Source organism: Penicillium pulvis (genome assembly GCF_028828015.1).
Source record: "Penicillium pulvis strain IBT 33274 chromosome Unknown contig_12_segment0_segment0, whole genome shotgun sequence".
NCBI classification, from domain to species: Eukaryota; Fungi; Ascomycota; class Eurotiomycetes; order Eurotiales; family Aspergillaceae; genus Penicillium; species Penicillium pulvis.
In genome coordinates, this window is record NW_026643072.1 from 3,640,171 (window position 1) to 3,667,039 (window position 26,869).

At 49.3% G+C, this 26,869-nt stretch overlaps 11 protein-coding genes across 11 annotated transcripts; 6 read left to right on the forward strand and 5 right to left on the reverse strand.

Annotated features, from left to right (window-relative positions):
- Positions 1-401: 401 nt before the first annotated feature.
- N7503_002586 (TDA10 family protein) lies at positions 402-1,620 on the reverse strand (the record flags this gene model as incomplete). Its single annotated transcript, XM_057062133.1, has 5 exons — positions 402-562; positions 620-735; positions 797-820; positions 873-1,375; positions 1,474-1,620. The coding sequence occupies 5 exons, from the start codon at positions 1,618-1,620 to the stop codon at positions 402-404; spliced, it is 951 nt and encodes a 316-aa protein (XP_056926095.1).
- Positions 1,621-2,277: 657 nt separating this feature from the next.
- Positions 2,278-5,096, forward strand: mfp (putative peroxisomal multifunctional beta-oxidation protein (MFP); the record flags this gene model as incomplete). Its single annotated transcript, XM_057062134.1, has 3 exons — positions 2,278-2,433; positions 2,485-2,712; positions 2,778-5,096. The coding sequence occupies 3 exons, from the start codon at positions 2,278-2,280 to the stop codon at positions 5,094-5,096; spliced, it is 2,703 nt and encodes a 900-aa protein (XP_056926096.1).
- Positions 5,097-5,622: 526 nt separating this feature from the next.
- On the forward strand, positions 5,623-7,983 carry N7503_002588 (E3 ubiquitin-protein ligase; the record flags this gene model as incomplete). The annotated part of the gene is made up of 1 exon (XM_057062135.1): positions 5,623-7,983. One exon carries the CDS (start codon positions 5,623-5,625, stop codon positions 7,981-7,983), a length of 2,361 nt encoding a protein of 786 aa, XP_056926097.1.
- A 491-nt stretch (positions 7,984-8,474) lies between these two features.
- N7503_002589 (MDR family MFS transporter) lies at positions 8,475-10,531 on the reverse strand (the record flags this gene model as incomplete). Its single annotated transcript, XM_057062136.1, has 7 exons — positions 8,475-8,814; positions 8,874-8,927; positions 8,977-9,042; positions 9,093-9,282; positions 9,334-10,127; positions 10,179-10,312; positions 10,379-10,531. The coding sequence occupies 7 exons, from the start codon at positions 10,529-10,531 to the stop codon at positions 8,475-8,477; spliced, it is 1,731 nt and encodes a 576-aa protein (XP_056926098.1).
- Positions 10,532-11,670: 1,139 nt separating this feature from the next.
- On the forward strand, positions 11,671-13,358 carry N7503_002590 (putative cysteine synthase B; the record flags this gene model as incomplete). Its single annotated transcript, XM_057062137.1, has 3 exons — positions 11,671-11,863; positions 11,927-12,756; positions 12,822-13,358. The coding sequence occupies 3 exons, from the start codon at positions 11,671-11,673 to the stop codon at positions 13,356-13,358; spliced, it is 1,560 nt and encodes a 519-aa protein (XP_056926099.1).
- An 895-nt stretch (positions 13,359-14,253) lies between these two features.
- N7503_002591 (ferric reductase family protein) lies at positions 14,254-16,454 on the forward strand (the record flags this gene model as incomplete). The annotated part of the gene is made up of 7 exons (XM_057062138.1): positions 14,254-14,387; positions 14,458-14,708; positions 14,764-14,878; positions 14,936-15,187; positions 15,238-15,336; positions 15,387-16,388; positions 16,448-16,454. The coding sequence occupies 7 exons, from the start codon at positions 14,254-14,256 to the stop codon at positions 16,452-16,454; spliced, it is 1,860 nt and encodes a 619-aa protein (XP_056926100.1).
- Positions 16,455-18,753: 2,299 nt separating this feature from the next.
- N7503_002592 (cupin domain-containing protein) lies at positions 18,754-19,281 on the reverse strand (the record flags this gene model as incomplete). Its single annotated transcript, XM_057062139.1, has 1 exon — positions 18,754-19,281. The coding sequence occupies one exon, from the start codon at positions 19,279-19,281 to the stop codon at positions 18,754-18,756; it is 528 nt and encodes a 175-aa protein (XP_056926101.1).
- Positions 19,282-19,924: 643 nt separating this feature from the next.
- Positions 19,925-21,629, forward strand: N7503_002593 (Zn(II)2Cys6 transcription factor; the record flags this gene model as incomplete). Its single annotated transcript, XM_057062140.1, has 4 exons — positions 19,925-20,152; positions 20,205-20,585; positions 20,654-20,767; positions 20,814-21,629. Coding segments are annotated over 4 exons (1,539 nt in total), but the record flags the coding sequence as incomplete, so codon positions are not given.
- A 672-nt stretch (positions 21,630-22,301) lies between these two features.
- On the forward strand, positions 22,302-22,852 carry N7503_002594 (actin-binding ADF family protein; the record flags this gene model as incomplete). Its single annotated transcript, XM_057062141.1, has 3 exons — positions 22,302-22,564; positions 22,631-22,761; positions 22,827-22,852. 3 exons carry the CDS (start codon positions 22,302-22,304, stop codon positions 22,850-22,852), a joined length of 420 nt encoding a protein of 139 aa, XP_056926103.1.
- An 818-nt stretch (positions 22,853-23,670) lies between these two features.
- Positions 23,671-24,780, reverse strand: N7503_002595 (uncharacterized protein; the record flags this gene model as incomplete). The annotated part of the gene is made up of 2 exons (XM_057062142.1): positions 23,671-24,472; positions 24,587-24,780. The coding sequence occupies 2 exons, from the start codon at positions 24,778-24,780 to the stop codon at positions 23,671-23,673; spliced, it is 996 nt and encodes a 331-aa protein (XP_056926104.1).
- Positions 24,781-25,053: 273 nt separating this feature from the next.
- Positions 25,054-26,512, reverse strand: N7503_002596 (cystathionine beta-lyase STR3; the record flags this gene model as incomplete). Its single annotated transcript, XM_057062143.1, has 3 exons — positions 25,054-25,122; positions 25,180-26,223; positions 26,297-26,512. 3 exons carry the CDS (start codon positions 26,510-26,512, stop codon positions 25,054-25,056), a joined length of 1,329 nt encoding a protein of 442 aa, XP_056926105.1.
- Between the last annotated feature and the right edge of the window lie 357 nt (positions 26,513-26,869).

Below are 26,869 nucleotides of genomic sequence, written 5' to 3' on the forward strand. Positions count from 1 at the left end.
CCTCATCGATGAGCTCGCTCTTACCACCGAATCGGGCTTAAATTTGAAAAGCCAAAACCCCAAAATAGGACTCTTGTCCCAATTCAGCACTTCGAAAGACCTCCGAATGGATGATCAATACCGCCGCAAGCTGTGCCTACTTTTGGAGCCACGGAATCAGGGTTTCATTGCTTTGGAGTTCGTATTGGGAGCCAACGGTGGATCTTGCAAAAGTGGCTATCTAGAACCCCCATCATTACGACTTTGCGTGAACCGCCTTTACTTGCAAAGAGAGGGATGTGAAGTTATTGTGATGGCAAGGCTGCCAGTCCCTGATTCATTCTATCGTTCTAAGATGGTTTGATAGTTTTAATCATGTATATACAAGGCACAAGAGACCTCCACACAAATATAAACATAGATCAAATCTGTATCACTTCCTGTACTCTTCTGTTTCGGTCCACCACAAGACGAAGTTGGCGACCCTGCCAGTCGGATGACGAGGCTATAACTGGATGGTGAACCGCAGGTTTGAAGACACCCTCGCGAAGGGTTTCTGTGAAAAGTTCGTATGAGGGATAGTCTGGAGATGAACAGTTAGCACCCGATCTGACTATGATCAATTTGAAGGGTAACGAACAGCCGTCTACGAAATGATTGACCTGCTCCTCAGTCATGCCAGTGCCCTTAGATGCACGGAGAGAACGCTCTTGTTCCTGGCGCCATTCGTAGACAAAACGTAAATTCTGAGCATCTCTGATCATACGGATTAGTAAATGCCTTGATAGAGACAAACGCGACATAGTCGAACACTTACATGTGGATCAGGGCATCGAATTTACTGCACCAGTATGTCAGTTATACTTCTAGTCCTCAGCGTCAAGAAAACTTACTCAGTCAATGCATCATATCGCTTCAGTGCGTCATTGACAGCCTGCACATCCTCCAACTTAACATAGCCTAGACGGCCTTGATAATTCCCGGTCTCCTTTTGCTGCACAGCAGTTTCCCACTTGGAGCGCAGAGTTTGGTCATCCCGAGGACGAAACCCGACACACCAGCCTTCAAAAATGACAATCTTAATTTTCTTCTGTCCTTCCTGGTTCACGACTTTCCATTGCGACTCAGGCACACGATCACCTTGCCCGGAAAACGCAGACTTGTCATATTGCGGAATAGCAGTGGGTTGCTCGGCCGCGAGCGAAGCAAAGACCTTCTCACCCAGATCTAAATCGTGAGTGGAAGGTTGACCACGATGTTGAAGAAGCGGGTTATTTGGGTTTGCTTGAGCCAGCGCAAACTGATCGGCGTGTGTAAGGTAAAGGTCGTCAAGCGACAAGGTCACGACGGAGAGCGAGTACGGCTCGGAACGGAGTGTCTCTTGCAGAGTTGACACCTATGGCAATTGATTATAGTGATTAGTACCGGTGATAAAAGTCCGAGGGATGAAGGTTAGTCCCGGTATCCATTTGTCCCGAGGTCTGGAGCACTTACCAGGACGGTCTTGCCGGCACCCTGCACGCCATTGAGACCTAAAAAGAATGGCGGGGTATTACCGTCGCCGTACCGGGCCGAGTGGACGCGGAGACGCTCCAGTAGAAATGGGATGCAGTGCTGCGATTTGTCGTCAATTATCGGCATTTTGGACTGGATTGTTGTTCTAGTTCATTTCGTGGGGAGCTTTGCATTTTATCGGCTACGGCATGCGGCAAGTTGTCCGATCGGCGAGAATCCGGGGTTTCACTTGGCCCTGCGGGGAATCTGATTATACGGGGAGTTGATGTGATTTCTCGATATAACATGAGACTTTATTCATAGGGGCTTTCTGGTGTATTCATTGTAAGGGCTGATATATTATGAGGTCCAGACCGATGTTTCATAGTACTGTATGAATTGATTGACAACCATGACGTTGTTGGTCACATGCCTGAGTCAGCATGGTATTCGGTACTTGTGAATGTATGGGGAATTATAGGTGACATGCAGTATACTGAACAGCTATTGGGGTTCAAGACATATGTCAGACCACACAATGACAATCAAATATGCAGAAAAGCATCTGATTACGTTGAAAGTCGATCGTCGGCATGTGAAGTGACGAGGATTTGCCCGTGGTGAAATGTAACGACTTGTATACATTACACAGTCTGGGAATTTCCAAACGTGCCGAGGTTCCCCCAGCTGTACCGAGCTCGGGGCCGTTCTTTAAACCCCCCCTCCGCCTTTTCTTCTTTTCCCCAACTTTTAGTTCTCCCCATAGATCTGAAGTCGGAAGTCATCATTCACACATCTTCCGCTATGTCCGAGTTACGTTTTGATAATCAGACCGTCGTCGTCACCGGCGCCGGCGGTGGTCTTGGAAAAGCATATGCTCTCTTCTTTGCCTCAAGGGGTGCGAACGTCGTTGTCAACGACCTCGGTGGCTCTCACCACGGTGAGGGCAAGTCATCAAAGGTATGTAACATCACCAAAAGACCGGGAGGGTTTCAAACTAACTTGGCTCAGGCTGCAGATGTTGTAGTTGAGGAGATCCGCGCCGCGGGCGGAAAGGCGGTTGCCAACTACAGCAGTGTAGAGGACGGTGCCGCCATTATTGATACTGCTATTAAGAGCTTTGGTCGCATTGATGTGCTCATTAACAATGCTGGTATCCTGCGTGATATTAGCTTCAAGAACATGAAGGACGAGGATTGGGACCTGATCAACCGTGTCCACACCTACGGTGCCTACAAGGTACGAATCCTGATTTTCCATAAATCCGGAGAGAAGAATACTAATGAGTCTTTCTATTTCTATAGTGCGCACAAGCAGCTTGGCCTCACTTCCGGAAACAAAAGTACGGCCGTGTCATCAACACTGCCTCAGCAGCCGGTCTCTTCGGCAACTTCGGCCAGGCCAACTACTCCGCCGCGAAGCTCGGTCAGGTCGGTTTCACCGAGACCCTGGCCAAGGAGGGTGCCAAATACAACATTATTGCCAACGTCATTGCTCCCATTGCTGCTAGCCGTATGACTGCCACCATTATGCCTCCGGATGTGCTGGAGAACCTGAAGCCCGACTGGGTTGTCCCCGTCGTCGCTCGCCTTGTTCACTCGTCCAACACTACTGAGACTGGTGGTATCTACGAGCTTGGCGGCGGTGCCGTAGCCAAGCTGCGCTGGCAGCGGGCTAAGGGTGCTCTCCTGAAGACCGATGACTCCTTGACTCCCGGTGCCATCGCCCGCAAGTGGGCCGATGTCAATGACTTCTCCGTATGCGAATACCCTACTGGTCCTGCTGACTTCATGGGTCTGCTCGAGGAGGGTCTGAAGATGCAGAGTGCCCCGAAGGGCGAGGAGCCCGACTTCAAGGGCCGCGTGGCCCTGGTCACTGGTGGAGGTGCTGGTCTTGGCCGTGCTTACTGCTTGCTGTTTGCCAAGTACGGTGCTAAGGTTGTTGTTAACGACTTGATGGACCCGGAGCCTGTGGTACAGGAGATTAGAAAGGCTGGTGGCGAGGCTGTTGGCAACAAGGCCAATTGCGAGGATGGTGACGCCGTCATCAAGTCCGCCATTGATGCCTTTGGACGTATCGATATTTTGGTCAACAATGCTGGTATCCTGCGTGACAAGGCATTCACCAACATGGATGATAACCTGTGGAATTCGGTCATCAACGTCCACTTACGCGGAACCTACAAGGTGACCAAGGCTGCCTGGCCCCACTTCCTTAAGCAGAAGTACGGTCGTGTTGTCAACACTGCCAGCACCAGCGGTATCTACGGTAACTTCGGCCAGGCCAACTACGCTGCTGCGAAGCTTGGAATTCTTGGTCTCTCTCGCGCTCTTGCCGTTGAGGGTGCTAAGTACAACATTAAGGTCAACACCATTGCCCCCAACGCTGGTACCGCCATGACCCGCACTATCATGCCCGAGGAGATGGTCCAGGCCTTCAAGCCTGACTACGTCGCTCCTCTGGTTGCCCTGCTTTGCTCTGACGCCGCTCCTGAGCCCTCCACCAAGGGTCTCTACGAGTGCGGTAGCGGTTGGTTCGGTCGCACCCGCTGGGAACGGTCCGGCGGCCACGGATTCCCCGTGGACGTCAAGCTGACTCCCGAGGAGGTGCTTAGCAAGTGGGAGAAGATCGTCAACTTTGACGATGGCCGTGCTGACCATCCCGAGGACGCCGCTGATGGCTCCGCCCGGGCCATGGCCAACATGGACAACCGCTCCGGCGGTAGTGAGTCCAAGAGCAGCTACCTCGAGAACATCGAGCAGGCTAAGGCTGCCTCGACTGAGGGCACCGCTTTTGACTACACCGATCGTGATGTCATTCTCTACAACCTCAGCCTGGGTGCCAAGCGCACTGACTTGCCTCTGGTTTACGAGAACCACGAGCAGTTCCAGGCCCTTCCCTCCTTTGGTGTGGTCCCTTGGTTCAACACCGCTGTTCCTTGGAGCTTTGATGACATCGTGAAGGACTTCTCCCCTATGATGCTCCTCCACGGTGAGCAGTACATGGAGGTCCGCAAGTACCCCATTCCCACCACAGTCAAGACCTTGACCTACCCCAAGCTCATCGACGTTGTCGACAAGGGTAACGCTGCCCTGGTTGTGTCTGGTTTCACCACCAAGGATGCCACCACTGGTGAGGACCTGTTCTACAATGAGTCTACCGTCTTCATCCGTGGAAGCGGTGGCTTTGGCGGATCCCCCAAGCCCACTGCTGTTCGCCCCAAGGCTGCTACCGCTGCCTACAAGCCTCCCCAGCGCAAGGCTGATGCCGTGGTTGAGGAGAAGACCTCCGAGGACCAGGCTGCTCTCTACCGTCTGAACGGTGACTACAACCCTCTCCACATCGACCCCGAGTTCAGCAAGGTTGGCGGCTTCAAGACCCCTATCCTTCACGGCTTGTGCTCGCTGGGTGTGGCTGCCAAGTCGGTCTTCGCCAAGTACGGTGCCTACAAGAACCTCAAGGTCCGCTTCGCTGGTGTCGTCCTGCCTGGTCAGACCCTCCGTACCGAGATGTGGAAGGAGGGCAACACCGTCCTCTTCCAGGCTACCGTTGTCGAGACTGGCAAGCCCGCCATCACCGGTGCCGGTGCCGAGCTCCTTGAGGGTGCCAAGGCCAAGCTGTAAAATAAAGGAATTTGTGTTTGAAACGATATCCCTGGGTATTGAGCGATCTGGAATACTCTAGTCAGAATGTGGCTTTGTACATAAATATTTTTTTCCTGCTGTGTTAATGCATGAAACTTTCTTCATTATCAGATCGCTTTATTTATTGTCATTGTAGACGGTCTAGACTGGTCTAGACAGGAAGTGCATGGGGCATGCGCAAGGGATGGAAATAGACCCAAGCCGAACAATGATAATAGATCTAAGAGCCTCGCGGTCACGCCAAGTAGGATTAAGGCCAATCTGACTCATTCTTGGTCTCTGTTTGAAATCGCTTTGATAAATGTCTTGAGTAGTTCTGGAAGATTAACCAATCCCATACTGGCTCAGGCAACCATCAAACCGACCCCAAATCGCAAGTCACCGCCCTCACTCATTCCTCTCACTCTTCATTCCAACCAACCGCCACAAACATCGCGCAATCCCTCAAAGCAAGCAATCTTCCCGGGCAGGACCGAAATGTAGCAGTGTTGTGCCCGTTTCAAAAATGGTGCTCTCGCTGCCGGTCCCTAGCTTCTCCAAACCCTCCACATCCCCCCCACGCCCCGCCGACGGCAGCGTGCCCGCATCACAAACCCGCCGTCATCGCGACTCAGCGTCCGCTGCCTCACCCGGCTCCTCAAACCGGAATTCTTGGAAACCGGCCGCCTTGGGTGGTAGCTCTTCGGCTCCAAATAGCCACTCCATCACCCTGAGTGAGGCGTTGCGGAATAACCCGTTCGGCAGCCCGTCGCGCTCGTCTCGGTCCATCCAGGCACCTACAAGTGGAACGCAGGAACGAGAGCAGGAGCAGGAAGAGTTAAATGCGGCCCTTGAGGCGCTTGCCCGGATTTTTCCGGATGTGAGAATCGAGGTGTTCAGGGAGTTGCTTGTACGTTTCGACGGAGAGAGCAGGCTGCATGTATGCGTCGAGCAGCTGCTCCGACATAAAAAGGACTGGGTTTCTGGGAGATGGAATATATCAGAAGGAAGTGGTAGCTCGGATGATGAGGGTTCGGATGACCGCCCTGGTTGTGTTCATGATGCTTTCACGGAAGGAGGTCTCGTGCCGATCGAGGAACGGTTCCGCTCCGATGAATACAAGGCTGCAGTACGAGTGGCGCTGGCAAAGGAGTTTAGTGGCCTCAGCAAAAGCACACTCGAGGGTGTTCTGGCTGAAGTGAATTTTAGCTACCTGCGAGCACGGCCCATACTGCGGGACCTTTCACGGCGAACGTGGAGGGCTACATTCAATAGTATATTACCGTCATTTAGACGAAAGAAAGACCGAGAGGAACATCCGCTTATCGTGTGGCAGCGTCGTGCGGATGGAGTGCTTCTACCAAGGCTGAAAGATACTGGATGCGTGGAGTTGGACGGGGAGTTACATGCGATGCTCGTGAATCCAGTGCTGCTGCAAAGGCGCGAGGAACAGGAGGCTGGCGATTTTCAATTTGCCTTGGACATCAATGAGAAAGAGGCTAGAGCGGCTGATGCCTTGTATGAGTGCGAGTGCTGCTTTGCCGACGTGACCTTTGAGCAGATTGCGACTTGCTCGGCGAACGTCCATATCATCTGCTACAACTGTATCCAGCGGACTACCCACGAAGCTCTTTTTGGTCAAGGGTGGGGTAAGTCTGTGGACTTAGAGCATTCAACACTGAAATGCCTAGCTCCACTATCTGTTGGCGCTTGTGAGGGCTGTCTTCACCCTCAAATTGTGCGCCAGGCAATCTTACTGGAGACAGCCGGGGCCGAGACGTACCGCAAATTTGAAGACCGGCTAGCGTCTGAGACATTGCTGAAATCGCAACTAAAGCTCATCCGGTGCCCATTTTGTTCTTATGCTGAAGCGGACCCTGTCTATCACCCTTCATCCCGGGGTATAGACTGGCGAGTCCGTCGCGACGGGGGTATTATTCCTACTATACTGATGACCTTTCTCTTACTTGACCTTGTCCCGCTACTTGTGATACCTCTCTTGCTTCTTCTCCTTTTCAATCCCTCCTCTGTAAAGGCTCTCCTAAACAACTCCATCCGCAACCTTTGCCTCAAGCTTCGGCCCAAGAGATTCAAATGTTCCAATCCTACCTGTGCACGGATCAGCTGCATGACATGCCAGAAGGCATGGCGAGATCCCCATGTCTGTCATGAGCCATTGCTTCTCGACCTACGCGCAACTGTCGAGGCTGCCCGTACATCCGCCGTGAAACGAACCTGTCCTCGCTGCAGCCTCTCCTTCGTCAAATCCTCAGGCTGTAACAAACTCACCTGTGTATGCGGATATTCAATGTGCTACCTCTGCCGCAAAGCCCTTGGCACTCCCGTCCGACCACCACCACAAGCGGACCGCGACCGCAGGCGGCGTCACATTGATATAGATCGAAACGATCTTCCCGCTATGGGCTTTGACGGTGTATTCGACGATGAAGAATTTGAAGACGATGAATTCGAGGAACAGGAAGGCTATAAACATTTCTGCGAGCACTTCCGTATCAACCCTGGCTCTCGCTGTACTGAATGCACCAAATGTGACCTCTATCAGGCCGAAGATGAAGAGGCTGTTGCCCGTCGGGCTGGAGAGAAAGCTGAGCGCGAATGGATGATCCGCCAAGGAAATGATTCTACTTCGACCGGCTCTGCGGCTACATTGGGACTTCGAAGTGTCAATCAGGATCTTTCGGCTGGCACAGAAGGTAACAACGCTACCCGTCGTACTTCTGCTTCCTTATGGGATCTCCATCTTAGCACCGGAAAACCATGGGGCTACTGGTTCAGCGATGTCTGGCTGGATGGAGGGTGGAAGTTGGAAGGACAGGCTCTGGTGGACTGGATCGTGGAGCGAGTCGTTGTTATCGATAACATATGACATCTTTTCACTCTGTGAAACTTAAGCGTTCTTCTTGTTTATGTTTCCCTGCTATCTTTTCTGTGAATTTGGCTTTGTTTTGCGGCACTTTTGCATCGCTTGTGACTCCTTCATTGCCGCAATCAGAAGTTTCTTGGTATGGCGTCTTATGGAGGATGGGTTTGCTTTTCGTTGCTTCGAATTTGGATTGGAATGATATGATGACCGATATGACACGCATGGCTCTTCTTTTTGCGAATGTTTAAAATACTCCACTCTTTAATACACGATGTTTCAGGTTCTACCTGCTAAAAATGCTCATATTTTGCTAAGGTCATGATCAACTATCCAAAATCTAAGTATTCTTACTGCTTGGAACATTGGAACTCTTCTGGTAATCAGGTCCACGGGCCCCGAAATCCGTGTTCTGTTCATATTCTCTATTCACTCAGCCCTCGGCACCACATGCAATATTGACATCTCCCCGAGATTACACTACTCTGACCCATGTACTACCCAGATTTTTCGGTCTGTCTGGGCTCCTTCTCCGGATCAGACCCATTATGAGCTCTCTTCTTTCCCTCCTCTTTCAGAGCATCATCATCAGCTCTGCTTAGCCCAACCTGAGGTATGAGCCAGAAAGCAAGCAAAACTGCCAATGCTGATAGCCCTGCCTCTATTAAGAAGATGATTCGGAAGCCTTTTCGGTATGCTGGGATCAAGACACTGCGGATATGCGCTGCCTTCTCTGCAGACTGGGCTGATAGGAAGGTCGAGGGATGTGCTAACAGGGACTGTGAGTCGGATGCGGAGAGATCGAGGCCTGATATTGAGAATGCGATAATGTTGTTGCTAATCTCATATTGTTAGAGAAACATCCCGAGCAATAGGATGAGTGGTTAAGTTCTTACAGGATTGTCCCACTGATCACTATTCCAAGTGTGCCACCGAGATTCCGCATGAAACTAAATTAATATTAGGCATTGCTTATACACATTATGGGGGAAAACCTACCTCCTGAATGAAGTGATGACGGCCATGTCTCGACGCTCGACACCAGCTTGTAGTGCGATGAGAGATCTATGTGCTAATTTAGCGGTGCAAAGAATCTTTGCAAGATGTAAACTTACGGTTGCAAGGTACTTCCGACACCTGCTCCACTCAAGATAGCATAGCCAACTTGCTTTCCAACCCCCGAGGTTTCATCCAGTGTTGAGTAGAGACCGAGAGCCACTGCCCAAATGCCAAACCCGAAAAGGATGCTTTCTCTGTAACGACCAATCCAGTGTACGACAAGACCAGAGATGGTACTGGCGAAGGCTGTGAGGAAGGATTAGCGAATTACATCGAACCAAAGATGTTGGAACCTACTTTGCACCACGATTATTGGGATTAACATAGCAGCCGCTTTCACAGTGCTGTAATTGTAAACCAGTTGAAAGAAGGTGGGAATATAGTAGAGCTGCACCATACTATTCCACCCAGCGATAAAAGTGGTAAGAGTGCAACCATTGACAATGCGAGCGCGGAAGATATGAAGCGGAATCAAGGGCACAGCAGCACCTTTCCACTGCCATAACACAAACACAACGACGACCACGAAACCTACCACCAATGATGCAATAACGTGTGGAGAACTCCATGAATAGTCGTTACCTCCCCAATTCAGGCCAAGGAAAAAGACCGCGGTTCCTCCAAGAGCCAGGACCACACCCACAAAATCGATGGCTTTCACCTTGAGTTTCCAGTCACCCTCCACCTCCCGCAATGGCATGAAGAAATACACACACGCTGAACAGATGGCAGTCAAAGGCAGATTCAAGCGAAAAATCCATCGCCATGAATCGTGTGATATAGATGCCAATGCTCCACCAATGAGAGGGCCGATACCATTGGCAATGGCGACCACTGCACCCATGATACCTTGGTACTTTCCACGTTCACGGAGAGGAACAACATCGCTCACGATCATCTGCGCAACGGTCATCAAGCCTCCACCTCCTACACCAGTAAAGGCGCGGAAGACGATCAGTTGAGTGACAGTCTGTGCCAATGAGGCCGCTAAGGATCCGAAGAAGAAAATCGCCAAACCAACGAACAATACAATCTTTCGAGACCAAATGTCGGAAAGCTTTCCATAGACAAGTTGGAAGCATGTGGATGTTCTACCAAATCAGCCCAATTCAAACCATCAAAAGCCATCGCTCTCGACTCACACGAAATAGGAACCGGAGATCCAGGATGCCTGGTTACTCGCTCCCAATGAATTGGCAATGATATACAGACACGATGCCAACGTCGTCTGGTCCATCAATGATACAAAATCAACGCTAGCACATGCTAGAAAGATCTGATAAAGAAACGCCACAACGAATCAGCTCAAAGCCCCTTGCATTCGGCTAAGATACAAACTTACAGTGATAATCGTCCTTCTAGGTACATAATTCGTCTGTTCGTTGAAAACATGCACTTTCGGCCCATTATTGGGACTATTATCCAGAGAAGGCTCCCCATCACTATCGCCTCTAGGACTGGAGTGACCTGATCCTTTCTCAAGGACTCCGGACATGGCGTGGATGTTTTTCACAGGATCATAAACACCGAGCAACGCAAAGGAAGCTGCATCCAGAACCACAGTGAAACTAAACCCCCTGGATTATGACTGCCAATTTAATCTTCGTAGAATTTCCGTAGAAGTTTCTTGAATCATTTCCGCCGCGATCTTCCGTATCAGGGGTCTTACGTACTCCATAATTGAGCACATTTCTTCATGCATTGTTCGGGTGGAGTCTACCGATTCGACAAAGATCGGCGAACTCAGCGGAAACAAACCTTGACAGCTGCAGATCCACAGTGGATTTCCTAGCTTGCTGTTTGAGCAAACTTGCTCAAACACTCTCAAGGTACTTTTATTCTGCTCAATTAGTAATTAATGCCAGCCACAACGCGGGATGGCCGCATGAGTAGCGTAAGCGAGAGTTGGATTAAGTTCGTTTGCGGCCGTGGCTTTGATCCTTGGCGTTCTTTCGGAGGACCTTGATAATCTCTGTGATGAATGCTGCATGTGCTTACTAGATCTATGAGTACGCGAGGTCAATTGCGAATCTTGGAATTCCACGATTTCTAGAACATTTTTGGGGACTTGGAAAGATGGGACAACTGCGTAGTGCTCCAATGGGTACTCCTGAAGCGTATCTGAATAGAGAGACATATGGAAGAGTGACGCTATCTGAATTGTCGATCATGCCGTTTTCATCAGTTCGATCGACAGTCCGAGGAAAAGCATATGGCGGACCGACCAGGGTCCATTATTGTTGTCGGAGTGTTGGGGTGCGAGACATTAGTCAATCGCTTTAGTTGCCTTCTATCAACGCGGCCTCGGGAAATAGTCTTCGGCGCTTGCAGCGTTCTCGTTAGCAGATGAGAAGGGTTGCCCCTCTTTGAAACCTGGATATGTGGCATGTACAACTACCAAGGTGGGACCGTGGGGAATACACCTCTTTTTTTCTCTTTTGCAGCCTTTGTGTTTGCCTATTTTGGGCAGTCATCAGCGATAGAGGTGTGGGAGGGGCTCATGCGTGCCGCTATGAAGTATATTTGTCTGCTAATTTCCCATGTTTTCGCTTTTCCCTTCCTACCTAGAGATTATAAAGAAGCTATCTGCCTATAGATCAAGGTGTTTGTTTCAACAAAATGGCACCTCCAAACATGGCCAACTCAAATGAGCACAATGTTTACTTCGGCACGGACTCGTTGAAGAAGTACTTTGATCCTGATTGTCAGCCTCCGTTGCCTCTTGTTGAGCTGCCAGAACATCTCAACCCATACTATCAAGATGGGGTTCGCATATACGCCAAGATGATGACCATGCACCCAGCAAACAACGTTAAAGCTATGCCAGGTAAGATAATCTTGGAGCATACAAAATGTCCAGCCCGAGAAGATCAATACTAATCTCAAATAGCTTTGAACATGTTGGAAACAAGCGTGGTTCCTAACAAGACCAACACTATCATCGAATACAGCTCCGGATCAACGGTGATTTCCATGTCCATGATTGCGAGAGTCATGCACGGCGTCAACGATACTCGAGCTTTCCTGAGCAACAAGACTAGTGATGCCAAACTGAAACTGATGCAGTTCTTCGGTCTAAGCATCACCCTATTTGGTGGACCCTCGCAACCAGAGCCCGTCGACGAACGTGGTGGCATCCAAAACGCCCGCAGACAAGCTCAAGAGTCCGATTCAATCGTCAACCCTAACCAATACGAGAACGACAACAACTGGCAGTCGCACATCCGATGGACCGGACCCCAAATCTTCAAACAACTACCCGAGATCAACGTTCTCTGTGCTGGCATGGGTACATCGGGTACCATGACCGGACTAGGCACATACTTCAAGAGCGTGAAGCCATCCGTGACGCGGATCGGGGTGTGCACAGCAGCTGGTGACCGCGTACCTGGCCCCCGGTCCTATGCACTATTACGACCAGTCGAGTTCCCATGGAAAGAAGCAGTGGATACCATCGAAGAAGTCGGGTCCTCTGACTCGTACACCTTGTCCCTGAGACTATGCCGAGAGGGGCTAGTCTGCGGCCCATCATCCGGATTCAACCTGCAGGGCCTGTTCCAGATGCTGGAAAAACGTAAGGCAGCCGGTACATTAGCTGATTTGGCCGGTCCAGACGGAGTGACTCACTGCGTCTTTTTGTGCTGCGACTTGCCATACCAGTACATTGAGGAGTATTTTCAGAAACTAGGCTCTGAGCAATTCCCTCCCATCCACAATGAGGTAAGATGACGTTTTCGATCCTATTACCCCGCAGAAACATCCCAAACCCCGCTAATACAATGTAGCAATTGACAAAAGTCGATCTCCACCGCTATGACGAAGCCTGGGAGCGGGATGCCCTGGATGTTCTACCGCAGGTGTACGGATGCCCCCGGTCCCTCGCGGAAAGTCAAATGAGCGAGATCACGCTAAAACCGCAGCACCGGGTCCTCGATCTACGGAAACCAGATGACTTCCGTGCTTGGCATCTTCCCGAGTCGATCAACGTCCCGCTGGCCAGTGTCGGGCCACACACAGCATCACCGTTTTCGGATCCCGCGGTGTTGGAGGCGCAGTGGGTGGAGCTGGAAAAGCTATTCCGCGACGGCCGCTTGGTGTCTCAGCTTGGTTCGCATCATGTCCTGGTGGTATGCTACGATGGGGATACAGCACGCGTGGCTACTAGTGTTCTTCGGGCGAAGGGCCTTGAAGCGGACAGTGTACGCGGTGGTTTCCATGCGCTGAAAATTTATGGGATCGGGAGTGAGAGCCCCGCTGTGTCCACTAAGGCTTCTGGGCCTATTGCGGCAACTGTTTCTGTTTCGGCCGTGGCCCTTGATTAGCTGATTGAGATCGTCATACCTCAAGGGGTATTGTAAAGGGAAGACGATGGGAATGTAGGGTTGGATCTGCCATGTGAGACGCTAGGCCGGATGCGGAATACTTCTCCTGTGAATCTCTGTACATACTGCGTTTTGATTGGTTGCATGGTGTTGTTTTCTTTCTTATGTTCTTTCCTTTCTTTTGGTGAATACAACCCTATGATTTCAGTACCAAGATCAGCTCAAAGTCTAGACCTGAGTAGAGAAAGAGCGAATTGAGGGCTGAGAGACTACGTCATCGATATAGGATTTCTAGTAGCTCTCAGCCAGACACTCAGAGTGATACTTTCAGGTACTTGCGACTGCGTTGTAGTTGCTGCATAAAATGGCACATATCGGGAAGAGTCGCTCGTACCTGTCAGGAAACAGTAATCCATAGAAAGGTTAAGCATTAATTACACGCTGTTCTAACTATGGTAGTTAAAATTTAGGCACCGTGTTTAGATCGCAGGGATTTCACGCAAATCTGCTCAGCTTTAAATCTTGACACCGAAACCATAAGACGACAAAATTTAGTGAGAGGGATAGGAATTTGAACCATAAATAATAATAGAAAGCGGGAAAATCTGCTCAATTTCCGACGGATCGTAGATCGGCCGCCAGGAATGCGTCGAATGAGGGATGTGTTTGCCGTCATCATCTTCCCCAGGCCCGTTTTCGGTGCAACGCTCTACACCATGAACCCGACTTCCTATTCGAACGGTACAAAACTTTAAACTGTCGATCATCCAACATATTCTCAATTTCGGTTCTCGTTCTTCTGTGCAATTTAACCACAACAACCCCGGGGAATGCAAGTGTGCACACATCTCTCAACCTCCAGCGACAAAAGTCTTATGGTGCAACTACCGCAGCCATGATGGATATGAAGATGAACGGAGGTGGTATTCCCTGGTTGGATCAGCCAGTGTTGCTTCACTCGTCTCGTGCAGATAAGTGCAAGCTATCGCCGGCGCAGTGTGCCTATCGAAACAGCCATTGGCGCTATTGGTATGTTTTTGTGGCTGCATTCCAGATCGCCCCCTTTACTGTTTACATGCTGATAAGGGAGATGCGACAGGTACGAAGCTGACCATGTGTATGCGCTTGCCACGGTCTACTTTTGCTGTGCCATTATCGGTGTCTTCGCCCTCTCCAATTTCCTCGCTAGATACTCTCCGGAATGGGTCAAGAGAACCCGGGTATGGCGTGCGACTACTTCGGTATCCCGATACCTGGCTTATCGCGGGTATGGATTCCCGATGATGCGATACTGGACCCCCTCCTTAGGAGTGTTGTTGTTGGGTATTGCGGGGGTGGGCTTCTTCCTCGGTAGGAGACCAATGGACTTGATAAACCATGAGAGGAGACTGACTTGATTGGGCAGGAATGACACTTGGCCCGCAGCCCTATTACTGGCCGACTGATGCAAATTATGGAAGTAGTCCTCCTATTGCTACACGAGCAGGGTGGATGGCCCTTGCACTACTACCATTTGTGCTGTGAGTATCGTGAATACGATGTGAGATGATTCATGTGCCGAGCTAATGATTGGAAAGCGCTCTGAGTGTCAAAGCGAACATGATATCTGCTCTGACTGGTATTCCCCATGAGAAGTTACAAGTCTTCCATCACTGGACTAGTTACGCCATGTTTGCCCTAGCGCTTGTTCACACGTTCCCATTCATCATTTACCATGAGTGGAAAGGTGATATGGTAAAGCAATGGAAGACTAGTGTAGTATACTGGACTGGAGTTGTCACTATTATTGCACAGGCTTATCTAACTCTGATGTCTCTGCCATTTATCCGGTAAGCCACTTTTCCAAGCATACTTGAAAAGCTTGACTAACTGTGAGCAGCAATCGCTTCTATGAGTTCTTCAAAGCCACGCATTTGCTCGCGGCTGTTGTATTTGTCGTATTCTTCTTCCTCCACTGCGATTTCCGTCTTTCTTCATGGTAAGGACATGAATCCGTTCCTGCGAATGACCTATACTCACAGTTAGTAGGGACTACTTTATTGCCGCAGGTGCCATTTATCTGTTGTGTCTATTCACCTCTCACGCCCGCACTTACCTGATCAACGGCCTCCACACAGCGACCCTCGAAATGCTACCAAGTGGTCTTGTTCGCGTCTCAGTCCCAACAGTCATGAACTGGACACCGGGTCAGCATGTATTTGTGCGATTCTTGACATCGGACTTCCACCTATTCACCGCTCACCCATTTACCATTTCATCTGTCTGTCGAGAACCCGACAAGACAGGACAAGCCTCTGAAATTATCTTTTACATTAAGCCACGCGGAGGTGTGACTGGCCGACTAGCAGCCATAGCCGCTAAGAGCCCCGGCTGCTCAAAGAAGATTCTAATCGAAGGACCTTACGGGGGCGTCAGCGCACAGCACATGTCCCGTTTTGATACCCTTTTAGTGATTGCGGGTGGTTCTGGGGGTGGATTCTCTCTCGCAATGGTCGACGAAGCATTACGTCTTTCTGCACTAGAATCAAAAGAGAACAACTCTGGACACGAAGGTCGACGTAATTTGCAGGTTGTTTTCTCAACTCGCGACACCGCCATGGCAGACTGGTACGCCGCAGAGATTGAATCACGACTTTCCCATTCTACAACTCTTTCTTCAGACCCAGATAACGGATACGAGACAGCCGTTTCAGTGCATATCACATCCCGCGTTAACTCGGCTTCTTCTTCGCCATCCATTGGCTTTGAGAAAGACGCCGACAAGCTTACCCCAACTGAAATTACCACAACGGGGTCATTCAGCCTCAATGTCCACCGAAATGCTCGTCCAGATATCCCTGGTCTCATTGCGCGTACTGTGGCTATGGGAAATACTCAGGGCCAGCACGTCGGGCGGAAGCAAAGAATCGGAGTCCTGGTCTGTGGACCTGCTTCTATGCTCCATGATACACGCAACGCGGCAGCTCTGGCTCAGACCCGAGCTCTAGGAGGCGAGGTTGAGGAGCTGTACCTTCACTCGGAGCCTTTTGCGTAAGTTCTATCCTCTACCTCGAAATACAGGAATATCTTTTACTAACAGGATTTCCTAGGTGGTAATATGTGTTTTTTCTGAAGATCATATCGGCTGGCCTGATATCTGCTCTTTCGTTTCGATACTACATTTTTTTAGGTCATGTACATTATTATCAGATGGTATTTTCGCTACCTTATTAATATTCGGTTTGCCGTCAGGCTTACTTAATCTACTTAATCCTATTTATCTTACAATATCCAATATTTTTGACTGAGGTTTTCCGCGTCTAGATCGCGGCACTGTGGCCCATTCCCCTGCAGGTCTGGCGGTCCAGTATCATCTTCAAGACAGAAACAACTCAGATTTTGTACGTCATTGTCACCCAGCAATGAAACAATTGGCAGTTCCTCACGGCTCAACCCTTGAAAAGGGCAATCGACTCACGCTCCTAGGACATAAGTATTTCCTCAGTCCCCTTTTCGATCTCACCATAAAATACTAAGATGTTGCTACGATATAACACACAATTTGATTAAGTACATTAAATCGTTACAGTAGAAAGGCATGAGCAAGAATACTATTTTCATTTGCGTTTTTCACCAGGAATTAAACCCCATTTCCAAGCAGATCGTAGACGCTTCAGCGCGAGAACCCTTTTACCTGGCACCTTCTCTCTAAATGGACGTTTCACAAGTCCATGTGCCCTTAAAGCCCGATAAATAGTCTGCCGAGACGGAGACCCTCCCACATCTAAAGATAGCTGCCTGTAGGTCCAAAACGGATTACGCCGAGCTTGCAAACGTATGAACTTGCGATCTTGATCACTGAAAATACGTGGACGACCTGAGCGAGGGGCGGAGGTGATCCGTTGTTCTTCTTTGAAGCGTTTGAGAGTATTGTATATCGTCTTGCGGTCACACCTGTAATCCTTAGCTAATTGTGTTTGGGAGGTGCCTGATTTGTGAGCGTTTATAATAGCCGTGCGTTCTTCGGGGGATAACTCAGCTTTTAGCTTCCTTTTCACAGCAGATCCTTGCTCCATTGCGGCGGTGGGGTGGTGTAGAAGAGAAAGAAAATACAGACGAGAGGTGGTTGTTGGGGTGATGGGAAAGTGGAGTGGGGAATCACTTCTGGTTCTCAAGTGTTATAGTACATTCTTAACCCCAGACTTGGTTCCTCCCGCCATGTGACAAAAACCCATATCGACTGCTATCCCACCTTGAAGTAGAATAGAATGGTGTCTCTGGCGCAGATAAAGACGCTCGGTAATTCTCCAGGCGTCCCATACTGATTCAACGTTGCCAGTGATTACTTCTGCGGACCTGTGAGGGCCATGCAATGTGGGGGCTAGTCGAGATATTCAGGCAAGAGGGGCTGATAGCTCTGATAAGAGTCCGAAAGGTAAATATACCATCTCCAAGGCCATGCCTATCACCGCCAACCCCTGCTGCAGAACACGTCCAATGGGTCAAAGTTAACCGAATCATATAAGCAAATTATTCTCTTCTTATTGCCTCTTTGACAATTCAGAGCATTACCGTCACGAGGATTCCAAAGGGGCTAAAACTACATATATGCAGGATAATGCCTGGCAATTTTTTATTTCCCCTTTCCGTTTTAGTGCTCACACCCTGCTCTTTGCTCACTGAGCGCTCACTGAGCATCACCTGAGCAGCCAAGTCAGCAGCTCGCCTCGATAAAATGCACTACACTAGCCCTATCTAAATGCAGTCGTTCACCCAGTACCCTTAACCGTTGTCTCCTTAATAAAAGGCTGGCGTTATTAATATGGCGGCTGATACTATTGTTTTACCTCTAGCTAGAAGGTAAAAGCTTAGTGGGGCCAACTTAATTAGCATTACTATTTTAATCTCTCCGGTATTTTACTCGGCGTGTCTCGCATCCGTGATACCGTCTCTTTATAGTCGTGGCATACATCGAACCCTCGAATTTTTGCTTAAAAATAACTACAGTTATCTCAAAACTTTTGGTTGAATGTTTTGTACTTGTAAACCTAGGTTAGTGTCTTACTTATCCTGACGTTTTCGCTTTGACTTTTTAAACCGACTATCACTTTTGCTACATACCGCTTGCTCCTAGGAATACGACCTTAGCTCTAGCGACCTGAACATCCGTAACAAAATTGTAGACCGACTGGCTATGAAAGAATTGCGACCCCTAATTTGTCTTGAATATTCCAACTAGCACTCAGAAAGCACTTAATGGGAACATATATAAGTTCAGCGAGTAGAAGAAGCACTTCCAGCCAATGCCTACACCAAAACTATTATAAGACTTAACTCTCGAAACCTCGCAGTGGAACATCATCGGCCTCGCCAGTTCGAAAAATTATAGACCCAATCGCGCCCTTGTCACCCATCCCTAGAACCCCAAGTCTTCCTTCAATGTCTCACCGAAAATCACAACCGGCTTCGACTCCTGGAGCATGAAGAGGACACGTGCCCACTCTGTCTTGCTAGTGTTTCGCCACAGGTGCTTTGTTCCACGCTGGATGGCGATATCTCCACGCTGCAGCGTTTTCACTTCGTCGCTGTCCAGCTCTAGCTCCACGGTGCCCTCTATCACCACAGCATAGTCCAGCGACAAGGTCCGGTGCAAGGGACTAATGCTTGCAGGAGCCAAGTCTATCAGACACAGCACAGTTCCGCCGGCTATGGTAAAGCCTGGAGTGTTGGTCAGATAGTGCTGATAGGTTGCCAGGTCTTTGCTCAGGTCGATCGGGAACTGGTTCGTAGCATATCCGAGGTACAAAGAATCGCCAGTAGGTATATTCTGGGCAGGAACTGTAACTGGGATGTCCTTGTTGAAGACCGCAAGACCATTGGCGGTGTGGCCTGTAATGAACCGACTGGTCTGACGGAGCCTGTTGGGAGGGTGCTGTTCGGCCATGATAGTAGCGATGTATCGGTTTTTCCCTAAGTGGCGGTCTTAGCAAACGGCTGTAAATCAAGATAATGATCTAGTGCTTACGGTAATATCAAGATAAAAGTGATTTGATGGGGTTGTCATGATCGATATCAATTGACCCTTATATACCCTTTTCCCATACGGGAACGAACCGGATTCATCGCGGCGAGAAGTTGCCCCGAACCTGGTGATTATAACCAGGATTTTTAAGCCTCGCTATTTTCATCATTCGACGAGCCGACGAGGCAGCGCATGAAAGCCCGCCAAACTTACGCAACTATGGTACGCAGATTTGATTCGCGAGGAGCTGGTTGAAAGTCTGCTTTCGTTTATGTCTGGATCGGGCGGATGAATATGGGCCGATCGCGCTAGACTTCTTCTAGGGGTATTTGCGCGAGCTCGCTGGACTCCACATTTGGATATTGGTGATTTATAAGCTGTAGGACTAGTTAATAGCGGTGGTGTCCTTCTGACCTTGTGGTGTTCTTCTTGTAAGCTCCTAACCGTAATTTCGTTTTCCCAAAACATGGTATTATGCGCGACCTTCCTTAATCGCTGTACCTTTGTTCTCGGGATCTCCTCCATACCCATATCCGCACCTCCAGTCTGCTTTTCACTATCATAGCGAATCTTGATACCGAATGCTCATGCTATGGGAGCGCTGAGTAAAGGATGCGGGTCCTGCAAAAGAAGAAAGGTCAAATGTGATGAAAACCGACCATGTTGCATACGTTGTTGTAAAGCGGGCATTGAATGTACTGGGTTCACACCCCGGCTCAGGTTTGTGGACGAAACGCCCCGCATCCGACGCTCCTTAGCAGCTTCTCGTGCCCAGTCCCATAAATCCTCAACGGTAACAAGATTCTCACTTGATATCTTATTCGAATCTAATTTGCCGATTCTAGCCCCCAAGCCCTGCTCCTTTATTGGCAGATACGTTACCTTTAACGGCATTCAGGGACGACATATTCATATCCTATCTATTTTCCAAGATGTTCAGAGGAGAGTACCAACATCCACTGAATGCTACGCGGGAAATACAGTGTGGCTTACCGACACATTGGATTCCAGAGCTGGTCAAGACTCCTCAAAGGCCGCGCCAAAGGTCGTGGGATGCTTTGGCCGCGATTGTTTTCGGGCAATCCCATAACAGCCAAGATGTGATGACACACGCACTCAAGTTGTACGGACAGGCTTTGTCAGAGCTTCGCAATAAACTTTCTAATCCCGATGATCGTTGTACTGAAAGCACGTTAGCGTCTATGACTGCTCTTTACATCTATGAGGTACGCCACCGAGTCACATCAATGCAGAAATATATTGACGGGCGCAGATACTAGCGTCTAGAACACAGAAAACTTGGATGCTGCACGCAGATGGCCTTGGTCGGCTTTTGGAGTGGAGAGGCCCGCGGCAATTAAAGTCATATGCTGAGAAAAGCATATTTCTTGAGCACCGTATTATACTGGTAAGAGACATCTCAGTCCGACAAGCCAATATCTGACGGGTCACAGGTAGCGAAGTCAATTGTTTCACATCAGAGAACATTTCTTCATGATCCTATTTGGAAAACGGTGCCTTGGGAAGATAATCTGGCATCGAAATCAGAGATTGATTACCTTGTCGATATTGGGACAGACATTGCTGAATACATTTCTCAACTAAAAAGACACCGCACCAGCAGGGGCAGCCAGGAATTTGAGTATTCTCGTCTCAGAACTCAAGTTGCCACTTCTCTCAAAGAGTTGAATAATTGGTGGCACCAGCGGGAAACCGAGCATACACAAGTTGCTACAGAAGTCACTTCACATTGGACAGCCAACGAACCACTCTTTCCCACGCATCTAAGATACGACACCCTGTGGACAGCCTTTGCGGTTTGTACTTACGATGCAATAAGAATCTTGCTACTGCAGTTGTGGTATACGCTCCAGTTGTTCACCAGCTCGATCCAAACAATTGATCAAGAGTTTGTTCTGGACGTGCCGAATAGAACAGCTCTACTTGGTATATCATCCGACACTAAAGGTCTCGCTCGTGAGATTCTGCGGTCTCTAAACTATTCCTATGGGGAGTCCCGACGTTTTGTATGCACATTCAGCTTTTTGTTCATTCAAGACATTGCCTATGGGTGTTTTGATGAGGGCTCAAAAGAAGCTATATGGGTTGCCGAACATGGTTGGGCTGAGCTTACAAATTTTGATGTTGAAGACGCGAACTTGTTAAAAAGACTGCTGCCTCCAGGCCAAATAAAGGCTGGAGATGTTAGTCTAGGTTCAGTTGGTAATGCTGCGCATGTCCTATTGACACCAACTGATCAAAATTTTTAACCGGGCTAGCACTGGATACGTGAATATTATCAAGTTTTCTCTTTTCCATCATATATAATCAAGCGAAAGACCTTGTCAAATTGGAGATAATAGAATCCTTGACCTGAAACCAGCCTGCTAGTTGTAGAAGCAGATTAATGGAAGGAAGGTGGTTTACATTGGATAAAGGAATGGTTGGTGGGGACGTGGTGCCCTTATATAGCTGAGAGTTTGAGCTCGAGACGACTTCGTACATGGTCACGAGTCTGAACCCGTGCTCACGTTTACTCAGTGAGCCTGAGCCTGAGCGCCCTCACCAAAGCGGCGGCAGCCCAGTTAGGAAGTCCCCACCCCGGCAGACATTATCCTGTCTATATAGGTGCATATAGCAATTTAATCCATAATCAACAAACCAGCTGATCATGTGCGTGAGCATGAATTTAGTAAGCTAATTTTAGCGAAAGCCTGGGCCAATGAGGTGTATGGTTCTCTGCGGCAAGTGAAAATCAAGTGGAAAAGGTAAAAGCCGTACAAAGAATGTGTCGTATGTGTCGTACGACCAAGCTATGTAATCGCGCCGATCAACTTCCCCGCAAAGTCGGGGTAAGATCCACCTATGACCTCAACCTGAATTCATTCCAACTTCCCCTCCTTCTTTCCTTCACATCTCTCATTCAAACAAATATCGCAATTATGACTAGAGGATTCGCTACCATCACGCCCGAGTGCGAGGCCACCTTTGACGCTGTCAAGGAGACTGACAAGCTCAACTACGCCATCTACGAAGCTTCTGCACACGACAAGAAGATCACCGTCGCTGAGTCTGGCAAATACACAGACTACAACGAGTTGCTCGCCCATTTCAAGGATGATACTCCTCGATATGCGGTGGTTGAGCTGCAGTATGAGTTTCCGGGGGATGATAAGCCACGACACAAACTAGTCTTCATCACATGGTATGTGGCACGTGCTCGTTGTATGTCTCTGCTACAAAGGTACTAATGTTTCAATCCTCAATTTAGGGTTCCGGAGGGCACGAGCATTCATGACAAAGCCTACTACACCACAAACAAAGATCATCTTTACCGCGCGCTTTCGGATATTAGCCTTCATATTCAAGCAGCCACTCAGGCGGACCTGGCTCATGCTAAGAGTATGTGCCAATGACCTGACTAGGATCACGCAATAAAGTCGAAGCTAACGATTTGATCTTCTTAGTTCTGAGCCAGTTCAAGGCGCTTTAGAGGAGACTTAGATTCGCTTCTGCATGCTGGGATTTCCGGTTATTGACGAATAGCATACTTTACCATATAGCTACAATATGAAAGCTTTTCCATCGGGAAATAGTCCTTGGATTGGACTAGTAGAATTCATGAGTCTCTAGTATGAGCACACTTGACTATATTTAGATTATCCCTTTACTTGGGGGGTCCCAGACTCAACGCTAACAACCATTCGAGCAATAGCAACTAAGCCATCATGTTGCAGACCAGCCCATTGATCCTTGAATACAGTAATGACCTACTAGAGATTTCAAGATTTCAAAATTTCATATCTGGAAAATGTGGACACCAAGTAATTGCAATTGTAAAGATGTTCCCAAATGAAGGTGAATGAATCATATTAACAGCCCGATGCACCCATCTAAGCCCTAGTAAATATACCAAATTGAAGTATAATGCACAATCTAGTAGAACAAAACAGCCTATATCAGCCGAACCCGAGAGCGTAACATAAAATTACAGTCGAATCAGAACGTCTAGTTAGTAGATTCTATTCAACGCCATGGCAATGATGGAAAGGTGGATGCAGGGGTTATCCGCCCCAAGCATAGACGGACAAAAGAAGAGAAACAGCATAGATCCAAATGCAAGGCGCAGATCAAGATCAGACTCCAGTTTCGAACTCCAATCAATCGCAAACCAAAAAGTCACAGTTGTGGTCCACAATGGATCGGAAAGAAAACATGGATATCTCAGAGAAGAGGGGAGAGGAGAGGAACAACAAATTCTTCGAACAAGAAAGTAATGGAAACAAGAAAGTCGTGAGGGGGTCATAAGTTTCAATTCCTCTCAAGCTTATCCATAAGCGCAGCCCGCATCCGCACATTAACCACACCACCAATACCATAAGCAGGAACGATCTTGCCCATGCGCGCAAAAGAACTGGAGATGTAATCCCTGCGGATGCGCGAAGCACGTTCTGACCACGGCATACCGCCCGGCGGTTGCCGGTTGTACAGATCCAGACCGAGGAGATGCAAGGGTGTACTAGCGAACTGCATAAGGGCCGGACAAGAGAATTGAGCGAGAGTCGACTTCATGCGTGGAGTCTCAGCAATGAAATCCGGTATTGAGGGTGCGATCAGGGGAGGGACGTTGAAGGATGCGAAAATTGTGATGCTGTCGCGGAGACAGAAAAGCCCGTATGAGATTGTGGGGATTTTCGGCGCGCTTGCGGTCATGTGTGGGTGGCAGCTGTATTTCGATGCTTGTGTAGGTGCTGCTGGGGCTGGGCTTGAGCCTGCGGTACCAGGTTGGCTTGCTGGGGTTGTGGGAGGAGGGTTTGCGCCGAAGATTTTGGCAAAGCGTGCATCTTTGTACACGCAGATTGCCATGTTTACGACAGTTGTAGAGATGAACTTTGCCGGACCAGCCGTTACGGTGGAGAATGATTGGTCGCGAAGTGTGGAGGAGATGGTGTCCATGACGTTTGCTGTAAGGTATGTCGAGCTGTATAAGGTGTAGATGAGGATAAATGGGGTGCTGAAGAAGAATCCGCTCGGTTTTGAGATCATGGACCGGAGACAACTTGTAATTGTGTCTCGGATGGGGAACCCTTTTGAGGCTTTCTCGATGATCGCGCTGTGAAGAACTGTTAGCTACTGCTATTGCTGACTGCATTGCTTATTGACTCATTGGAGTGCAGCAAGAACTCGAGTAGAACGGAAGTAAATATGGAAGAAAAATTGGACTTACCGATCAATGATCGTGATCAACGGACATGTTAACGCGCCGGCAGATGCTGCACTGGCTACGTCGACACCGAGTCGAAGCCCGAGATTCCTTGTATTCCATGCTTGCGTAGATTTTTGTTTCGAAGCCGACATCGCGACATGTTCTGAGACCGTGGTCATGTTGAGTGTGTTATGCGCGATAGCATCGCGTGTCATCGGGGTAGAAATCTGGGGTCAAGATCACCAGTGCATTGAAGAACCGAATGAAGGTGAATTAATTACAAATGTGAGCGCTATCTTTTAAAACCGGAGATCAATACAGCTCGGACGAGAATGGACCGGGCGCGATCCGGTGCCGGGTCTCCGATGCCGGATTATCTGCCGGATAAACGTTAAGCGCGCCTTCTATGCTACAACAGAATACAGCGTTTAATTCATGACCGTGATATATTTTGATCCCCAACGCCATATACATCAGAAAAGAAAGAACTAAGCAGAGCTTGTAACTGCCGCCGAAATACCATCCAATGTCACATTCACGGCACCGGCTTGGACGAGCTGTGGCAAATTGGTTAGTTGAGGGTTTTATCTTTAGCCATTCAGGTCATCACATACCGCTCGTTGCAGATCATCAATGAGATCATCAACATCTTCAATACCCACGCACAACCGAATCAGATCCTCGGGCATGGCACGTTCCGCCCGTGTCTTGGCATCAATACTAGCATGGCTCATCCGGCAAGGCATGCTGATCAAAGAGTTGACACAGCCAAAGCTAACACTAATAGCCCAAATCTTTGCGCTCTCGACAATGCGCTCGCTAACATCCACATTACCGGTCTCAAAGGAAAGCACGGCGCCCGCACCGCGTGCCATGGAGTTGTGCAACTCGTACTGCGGGTGCGAGCGCAGACCGGGGTATCGCACCTTAAAGCCGTGGTTCTCGAGGAACTCGGCGATACGCTGGGTGTTGCTCTGCTGCTGGTCCATACGGACCTTGAGAGTCTTAATACCGCGCATCAGCAGCCATGAGTCGAAGGGCGAGAGACCACAGCCTGAGGCGTTAATGGGGAAGTACAGACGCTCGCCAAGGGCAAGGTCGTTGACTGCGATGACACCGGCCATCAGGTCGTGGTGTCCGGAGAGGTACTTGGTACCACTCTCGTAGACGATATCGGCACCCAGGTCGAGGGGGTTCAGCAACAAGGGAGACATCATGGTGTTATCCACGGACACCAGACAGTTGGGGTTGGCCTCGTGGGCGGCTGCGGCGATCTTGGCAATATCGACAATCTTGATCAGAGGGTTGGTGGGGGTCTCCAGAAGAACCATGGTGGTCTTCTCGTTCAACACCTCCTGTACCTTCTCCACCCGGGTGGTGTCAACGTGGTGAACGGTGATACCACCGTTGGTTGAGAGGTACTTCAACAGGCGGTGTGACCCGCCGTACAAATCATCACCAGTAACGACCTCGTCGCCAGGACGCAAGAGTCGGGTAATCACGTCGAGGGCAGCCATGCCAGAAGACACGACGAGAGCCCGCTGGGCCGACATGATCTTGGCGAGGTGACGCTCGAGGTGGGTGCGAGTTGGGTTACCGGACCGAGTGTAGTCATATTCACCACCCCCGCCTCCGGATGTTTGCTTGAAGGTGGCACTCTGGAAACAAGGGTATTAGATCCTGACATTTCCACAACGAAGTTATTTCTATCCATTCTTGTGAGATCCTTACCTGATAAATTGGCACACTGCTTGCATTGTACTGATCACTGCCCTCGGTGTACACTAACTCGGTGGCAATGTTGTACCGGCGGCTGCCGTGCGGGCTGGATGGAGCTGGTGAAGGGGGGAGGTCATTGCCCTGGAGGTCGACTTGAGGGAATGCCTTCTTCCCGGAGCTCGACGCGCCCGAGCCATTGTTGGGGGCTCCGGATCCTGATGCCGACATCGCTTTGCTGCAGGGCGGGGCAGATATAGAGTGTGGGTGGGGATAATGCGTGGTAAGGGGATGCCAGATGAGTTGTAATTGCAATTCAATGAAAAAGATGAATGCTATAGAGTGATGAGGTATGTGAAAAAGGAGAATTGGAGAATTGAAATCAAAAATGCGATTACTTCTCCCACTTTCTCTTTCCCCCGGACAACTTGCTGCTATGACTCCGCTCTCGGAGGCTTCTGATTGGTCTATTGGGCGGCCCTGCGATTTCGTCATTTGCTAGTCCTAATTAGGCTAAGCCGTCCAGATTTTACTTTCATAGAGAGGGCTTAGTTTAAAGTCCAGTGTTAACCCAAGTATCGTGTTGAT